This window comes from Grammomys surdaster, unplaced genomic scaffold, assembly GCF_004785775.1.
Source record: "Grammomys surdaster isolate TR1022 unplaced genomic scaffold, NIH_TR_1.0 125982, whole genome shotgun sequence".
Lineage (NCBI taxonomy): Eukaryota > Metazoa > Chordata > Mammalia > Rodentia > Muridae > Grammomys > Grammomys surdaster.
In genome coordinates, this window is record NW_021620798.1 from 758571 (window position 1) to 767476 (window position 8906).

The 8906-nt window shown below is 38.5% G+C and overlaps 1 protein-coding gene across 1 annotated transcript in view; it reads right to left on the minus strand.

The window, feature by feature from the left end:
* Mcf2 (MCF.2 cell line derived transforming sequence) overlaps positions 1-8906 on the minus strand; it is a 99774-nt gene that overhangs the window by 46168 nt on the left and 44700 nt on the right. Inside the window, exons 8-11 of the mRNA XM_028754133.1 lie at positions 5912-6045; positions 5179-5293; positions 3137-3256; positions 600-791 (exon numbers count right to left, since the gene is read on the minus strand). Coding sequence (XP_028609966.1) covers positions 600-791; positions 3137-3256; positions 5179-5293; positions 5912-6045 — 561 coding nt within the window. The remainder of the gene's footprint in view (positions 1-599; positions 792-3136; positions 3257-5178; positions 5294-5911; positions 6046-8906) is intronic.

Genomic DNA, 8906 nt, shown 5'->3' on the forward strand with positions numbered 1-8906 from the left:
GGAGGGAGGGAGGGAGAGAGGTGCAGATTAACATCCTTATGTTCCAATGTGAAGTTGGGAAATGGCACTCCTGTTTACATTCCTGTGCCATGACTAGATCTGCAGGGTAGCATTTCCATTCACTGACCTATAAGCATGGCAGAATATTTTTCATTTACCAGTTAATTTTTAGTACTGTACTATGAAATGTGGAAGGAATTTCAGGCTTCTCCAAAATGTCCCCTGGGCTTTTAAGTGTTCTGACTGCAGAATATCACCAGGTTTCAGAAATAGATGTAAACTAGGAAGGAGGCCATCACCAACACTATCTTCACATTGACAACGGGGCAAAACTGGTACTATACTGAATCTACCGTGAAGAGTGCATAGGGAGATAGACTGAAAATCCACAATGAGGCTCAAGGTTTAAGAGCTCTTACAAATTTAAATCCAACACTGTAGATACTAACCGCTTGACCTCTAAGAAGAGGCATATGGACAAGGATGTAAGAAGATAAAGGTGTGCCATGAGGCAATGGGCAAGATTATGAGGATTGAAAAACTCAAGACAAAACAAATTCTGTCCTTTTTCAGAACTGGATCCTTTCCAGTCGTATTACCTGCTGTAGGAGTCTGTGCATTTTGAAAGTCCTGCTCAGCTGAATCCGCTTTGTTCTAATCTCATTAACTAAAATATCAGAAAGGTACCGCAGCTCATTACACCTCTGGCAGATTAAGTCCAGTGCATAGTGGTGATTCGATGCCAGCTTGTGGCCATGAAGTATCACAATCTGGGCCTTGCCTAACAGTTCCTGATTTGAAAGAGGAGAGAAAAATCATAATTGTATGATCTCTGCTCATACAAAAGGTGGGAGAGGAGGGGGAAGGGGAAGAGCAAGGGGAAAGAATCATTAAAGAACACATTTGGCAAGGGATATGGTTACAAAACATGATTGATTTCATTGCCATTTTCTGCATTCAACAAAAGAGAACACACAGACACAAATCTTACAGTGACATTGATTAGTTACAGCAGTGACTATCAGAAGCTCATGAATTTCTGAGTATAAAATGAAAGTCAACTACCTCATTTCACTTGGGACATAAAGAGTACCTTCCAGTGTGCACAGACATAAAACAAAAACACATACAAAACCCAGTGTAAACACCAGACAAATGAAAGCTAATACAGTTCTTTTTTTGTACAGCATGTATTTTATTTTTATTGTTTTAATAATACTTTCAAATATACAAATTTTAATGGTGATGAAATGTAACTTATCTATTTATTCTTTTTTTCTTTTTTATTGGATATTTTATTTATTTACATTTCAGATATTATCCCCTTTCCCCATTCTGCCCCCATAAACCCCCTTTCCCCATTCTCCCCCCATAAACCCCCTTTCCCCATTCTCCCCCCATAAGCCCCCTCTCCCATACCTCCTCCCCCTCTTTGCTTTTATACCCTTTTAATTACATTTCTATGTCACTTCCAGTCCCTCCCTTGCCTGAGTGCTTCTGACACACTTAAAGGGAATCTCAGAAGGGACTCTCATGGCCTTACGTCCCTTATATCAACTACTGATTCCCATAGAACAGTGACTGAAACATAGTAGGAACATACATAATGTTTCCCAAAGCAAATTGTAGCCCAGCTGAGCCTGGGACTAGCCTGCCTAGCTATTGGGAAACCCATAATTAAAATAGAGAGTTGCTTTTTAAATGGACTAGAACAGTAGTAGTTCTCAACCTTCCTAATGCATACAGTTCCTCATGTTGTGGTGTCCCCCAACCATAACATTAGTTTCATTACTACTTTATAACTGTCGTTTTGCTACTGTTACAATTCATAATGTAAACATTTGACATAAAGAATATGTGGTATGTAACCCCTCTAAAATGCTCATATGACTCCCCGGAATGGTCATGACCCACAGGGTGAGGACCACTACTGTTTTAGTTAGCTTGAGCTGCCAACTTAACACAGCCTAGAGTGAGATGAAAGCCTCAACTGAGGACTTTCCTAGATCAGATTGACCTCTGAGCATGGTTGTGAAGGATGTCTTGATTAATCATTGATGTAGGAGGACCCAGACCACACTGGTCAGCACCATCCCTAGGCAGCTGGGCCTGAGCTGTATAAAATCAAGCTGAGCACGAGTCAGTAAGGAAGCTAGAAAGCAACATTCTCCCATGATGTTTTCGTCAGGTTCTTGCCCTGTCCTCCCTTAAAAATGGACTGTGATCTAAAACTTTAAGCCAAATAAACCTTTCTTTCCCAAAGTGGCTTTTGTTCAGAGTGTTTTGACACAGTAATGGGAAGGAAACTAGGACAACTACCCAACTGAATGCTTCAAGTGACAAGTTCTGTGCCATATGTCTTTAATCACATTGGAAGAAATTATTAAAACAAACAAAGCTTGCGGCTTCCTGATCAGTTCACCTTCTCTTTCCATGTTGTCATAGGGAAATGTGGACTGCAATCAGAGTCTGCAAGCCTAATGCCTTTACTGGTTACTGCAACCCCTGGCCTGTAGGTTTTATTTGCACATGTTTGTGGTTCACTCGTAAGTCTGTTTTCTAAGAACATATCTATAAAAGCATTGTCTTTCTATGGTATACAAGACAGGAGAGCAAAGGCAGTTTATTAAGTACTAAAGTCATGAATCTAGGGTTTAGAATTAACAGGAATGCTGACAGCTGCTCTTCCTTTGAGCAGATGCTATATATCCAGGAGCTATACTAAGTACTTCCTAGATATCTAATACTCAACAAAGTAGGCCATTTTAGCTGTTAGTCAGCCTAAATAGAGCTGTCTGTGTGGGTCTATAATTGATTCAACTGCATGTAACATGCATAGACATTAAACAACATATAGTCTTATATTATTCCATAATTTCCAGATACCAAATACCTTTTTCTGTGACAGGATCTCATATAGACTAGGCTAGCCTAAAATTCAAAATGTATCTGAGGCCCCATTGTATATCATTCTTGATAGACATTTTTTCCTAATATCTCCAGGATGATTTATAGTCTCATTCCTACAGATGCCTAATATGATTGTGTCAATTATATAGTTATGGGAGGTTAAGTATAATAAACATTTATACTAAGTCCTAGTGAAACACAAACGAACATTAAAATGTTATCTTACCTGAGATTTGTCATCCAAGATCTCTATTTTTTTAAGTCTTTGTTTTACTTGAGCTAAGTTCCCTGTTACATCACCCAGTTCTCTTTGTTGACTTAATAGAAATTCAACTTGAGTCACAGCCTAGAAGCAAGAAAGAAAGGTTTTTAAGAGCATGTGAATTCTTAACCATTCACCTTTAATAATGATGACATTAAACAAGAAACACTATTAAATGCGAAAGCCAATATGAGAAAATTTCACACATAAAAAATATGTTCAGCTATTTTATTCACAGAAATGAATATAATCTGCTAAAATGTAGCCTCATAGATATCCATGCACACATGATTTATATAAGATCACTGTGTACATGTGCAGTCATATATATGAACATACTTGCATAAATATACATCCATGCACATATACATACTTTTGTATATATAGTAACTGGCCCTAGGAACAAGAAACTCCAGTAGCAACAAGCACCACCTTCCACCCAGAGCTTCCTCTTTGATACCATTTCCCGTAAAAAGTAATCAAGATTCCTCAGGAAAATGGCTGCTTCCAAGACTAAGACAGAACACATACAAAATGAGCTTGAATTATCTCTTCATGCAAGAAAGGAAGGAGGTCATTTTTTTAAAAATCTTGACAAATACCATAAGAATAGAATAGTCACTTTGAAATAAATATCAAAGAAGTTCAGAATAGCATTGGAAGACAACAGCTGGTGAGCTGGCTCAGAGGTTAACAGAGACCTCACAGGCACCAGCACTGATGGACACATACCTGCATATACAAATACACACAATTTTAAAATAATAAAAACAAATACTTTTTATCTGGTGTAGTAACTCATACCTTTAACCCCAGTATCTCAAGAGACAGAAGTAGGGAGATGACTATGAGTTCCAGTCTAGCCTGGCCTATATAGTAACTTCCAAGCTAACCAAAGCTACGAGTGAGAGCTTGTCTCAAAACAAACAAACAAACAACAAATAAATAAACCTCTTTTTTGATCCTCTATAGGCTACAGAGATGGTTAAACAGTAAGAATGCTTACTGCTCATGCAGAGGACCTGAGTTTGATCCATAGCACCCATACCAGACTCATTACCACCTATAACTCCTGCTCCAGGGGAGACAACAATCTCTGGTTTCCACAGGCATATCTACAAATGTGCTATAGATAAGTTCATGCAGGCACACACACACACACACACACACACACACACACACACACTAAATAAATAAAATAATCTTTTAAAACAAAATCATTAAAAAAAAGAATAACATTGAGATATGGAGCAATAGCTCAGTCAGTAAAAGTGCTTAGCTTATCACACAGATATGATGATCTAAATTCAATACTCAGAACCCATATCTTTAAATTACTATCCCAGTGTAGAAAAGGTGGAGATAGGAAGATACATAAGGCTCTCTGACCAGACAGCCAATGAAACACCCTGTCTCAAATTCCAAGATGGGCCATTTTTTACGATCTCGATCTCTCTCTCTGTCTCTCTGTCTCTCGGTGTGTGTGTGTGTGTGTGTGTGTGTATTTGTGGTTTTAAGGACATTATTGGGTTAACTGATAGAATAATGACAGCAGGTAACACAAAAGTCTGACATTGAATGCAGTAACTTTGATAACTGAAAAATGAAGTGATTCTGTAAGACAATGTTCTTACTATAAAAAAAAACTAAAATGTTTAGGAGAAAATGGCCATACCTATGGCATGTAGTATGTAAAAATCAATGGGGATTACTTCCATGGAAAACTATGTTATAGTCTGAAAGCACTTCATATTGAAAATAAGTTTAAAGAATGAACATGAAGGTAGAGAAAGACTCTGTTCCTGACATACTAAATGACATGTCAGTGCTTTGTCACAGTGGAAGAAGTGAAGGCTTGGAAGTTAGCAGAGATTTTCTTTGTTCCAAATCAAGGAACTTGTCTCCTATATTCTTCCTGAGCTGAAAGCTGGCATCTTGTTAAGAGTGCCTTTCTAATGCTCATGAGTGAGGGCCCCCATCACAAGGAAAAAACTGTTTTAACTGACCTCTTGAAAGTCCTGTTCAAACTTCCACAGTTGCAGATACTGCTCCATTTTCAGCTGATGTTTTTCCCAAAATCCATCAAAAGCAGTTTCCATATCATGCACCTGAGCCAGCAACCTTAATAAACAAAAGCCAAAGAATTCCTTAGAAATAACCACTTATGGATCCAGGTATTAAACCTCAGCTGTTAATTAAGAATTAAAACATTCCCCACCAACATGATGTACTGTCCTGCCATGGGCCCAAAATGACAGGGTCAAGTGAGCAAAGACTGAAATCTCTGAAACTGCAAGGCAAAATAAACATGTCCTCCATAGGAACAAGAAAGAAAAAAATGGATGAATTATAGGCAAAGACCAGGAGTGGTGGCACATGCCTTTAATCTAGTCGTAATGATGCAAAGGAATGCAGACCTCTGTAGGTTTAAGTCTAGCCCAATTTATATGGAGTCCCAGGCCAGCTAGAGCTACATGGTAAGATCCTTTCTCAAAAACAGGAAAAAAAGGAATTATAAGCAAAAATAGTCTATGACACTATGACACTTGGCTCGGGCAAAGAAAAATCAATGTCTGGGGAACTTAATTCTGCAAGTGAACTACTGTCTGCAGACTAACCCAGAAAAGAAATTCCCAGACTTCCAGAGGTCCAGAAATACTTTCATACCTAACAGCAACAAACAATGTAAAATTCCTAGTTTGAAAACATAAGTGACTTTTAAAAGAAGGGAGTGCTTACTTTTTAATAGTTTGCCAGTCACCATTTATGTGCTGAGGACATTCAAGACTTGAACTGACAGTTTCTTCAGTGTCAGGCACTTGCAGGTTCATGAGCAGAACTTTTCCTTCTTTGGTTACAGCAGTTAAGTCATTCTATAGGAAGGTACAACAGGATGTGTTAGCCAGTTAGTTCGTAATGGAACATGAATGGCTTGAAGAGATATATAGCTATGGAAGACGTATGGCCCAGGAGACAGAAGTAGTTCTAGTACAGCCTGTGCTTTCACAGGATTTCAAGTTCAAAAAATCTGCAAATGCAACACTCTGTAGCCAGGGACATGGCTGAGTTGGTAAAAGTCCCTACCTTTGAAGCATGAAAATCTGAGTTCGATATCCAAAATGCACATTTTTTTAAAAGCCAGGTATAATGGTGTGCCCTTATAATACCTGTGCCAGGGAAATAGATATACACAAATCCTTGGGGCTCACTAGTTAGCCAGCAGAGCCTACTTGGTTCAGGTCACTGAGAAACTCTGTCTCAAAAAATAAGGTGAGAAGATGGAAAGATTGCTCAGTGGTTAAGAGCACTGGCTACTCTTCTAAACAACCTGGGTTTGACTCCTAATACCCACATGGTGGGTCACAGCTGTATATAATTCTGGTTGCAAGAGATCTGATACACACTTCTAGTCTCTATGGCCAGTGAATAAATATACTGCCTAAATAGGCAAGGAAAACATCCATATATGTTAAAAAACAAAACAATAAAATAAACAAATTAAAAATGAGGTGGATGAATGAGGAAGAAACCCACCCTCTGGCTTCCCCTCATGCACCTGCATACACAGAGCATGAGCACTGACAGAAACAAGAGACTCAGAGGAGCTCCTGCCTTACAAAGAGACACTGATGTAGACTAGGCTGGCCTAGAACTCACTATGTATCTGAGTATACATTATTCTTAATAGATATTTTTTGTAACATCTCCAAAACGATTTACAGTCTCCTTCCTACAGATGGCCTTCAAACAGATCCTGCAGCTTAAATAGTTTCCTACAGCTACAGGACAGTGAAATAGATGTTAGAGACAGATGCACCAAACTGGTTGTTTCTAGCTTCATGTTACAGACAGCAAGTTCTAACCAAACTTGTTCTATTTTGATAATATTTTTTATGTGCTCAGATGAAACCATATTAACACAGTAACAACTACAATATCAGAAAGCATGAAGTTACAAGGTAGATTTAATGCATACTCAGAAAGAATCATATACCTTTCTTTTTCTTTTTCATTTTGGTATTTCAAGACAGAATTTTTCTATGTAGCCCTGACTATTCTGGAACCTACTCTGTAGTTTCTTGTAGCCCAGGCTGATTGTTAACTCACAACCATACTGTTCTTGAACTCTTAATTTTCATGCTTTTACCAGTTACAAGCATGTTCTACCACCAATGGCTTGACTTATATGGCTAATTTGCATGCAGCTGTAGGGATGATGTAGTGAGATACGTATATACTCAAAGAGATCTTCATGTCTCTTTCTTGCAAATACTGGGATTAAAGGTGTGCACCACCACCACCCAGCTCATATACCTTTCTTATTAGTCATTAATTATTACCAATCACTCCCTGCCTTAAGCCTTATCTTATCTTGCATCTGAGTTTAACACCATGAAGCATATGCTTGGAAAGTCGTCTATAAGCATACACCTTCTTCAGATATCTACATGATCCAAGATTTCCTTCAGAAGATCCAGGGGACTTACAAAGTTATGAGTAGATATTTGTAATAAGAAATGAGTAGTATGACAATGGTATGTAATTAGCATGTGTGAGGCTCTAAGCTTAATTCCCAGCACCAAGAAAATTAAAATATTTAAAAAATAAAACTAATATTAATGAAGCCTGAACTATGTGCTAAAAACCTATTTATTACATGTACACTATATCCATATCTCACTACACCATCCCTACAGCTGCATACAAATTAGCCATGAAAGCCGAGCCATTCATGGTGGAACATGCTTGTAACTGGTCATGAAAATCAAGAGTTCAAGGACAGCTACAGTTGTGAGTTAAACATCAGCCTAGGCTACAAAAACCCTGTTGCAAACAACCACCACCACAATAGTCAGGAATCACCATTATAATCATCACCATCGTAGATTATGTTGCAAACATTTGGTTTCTCGCATTTTAAATAAACATACCACCTTATAGAGAACTCAAAACTGCCTTGGCACCCAGCATACATATTATGGGTGAGAGAGAAAAATAATACTCAGATGTCTGATTTCCTTTGTTCAAATTATCCCCCAACATTTTAGGAAATGTACCACTAAATTGTCAGAACCATTCCTTTCTTACCACAGACAGAACAAAATCAGTTCCCCAAAGGACTGGAGAGATGCCTCAACAGTTCAAAGCACTTGCTTCTCTTGCAGAGGATCCAAGTTCAGTTCCTAGCACCCACATGACTGCTGATAATCACCTATAACTCCAGTCCCAGGGAATCTGATACCCCCTCTGGTCTCTTCAGGCACCAAGCACACATGTGGGGTACAGACATACATAGAGGCAAAACACCCATATGTATAAGGTAAAAAGTAAAAGAAAAATATTTTTAATGTATCTTCCCTTTTCCCTATGTAAAAATCAGCATGAAATGAACACTTTCTGGAACAACCAAGACTATGTGACAGGGTGTGATGGTATATACCTAAAATCACAGAACTCAGGAGATTGAGAGAAAATGATTCAAAGTTTGAGGTCACCCTGGACTACCTAGTGACTTTCAGGTTGTCCTGGAGTACATGATAAGACGCTAATTCACAAAGAACCACAGCTTAGTGACAGAGTATTTGCCTAATATTCAAGAGGCCCTGGGTTCCCTTCCTAATACCACAAAAAAAAAGAAAGAAAAGAAGAAGAGGAGGAGAGGAGAGGAGAGGAGAGGAGAGGAGAGGAGAGGAGAGGAGAGGAGAGGAGAGGAGAGGAGAGGAGAGGAGAGCTA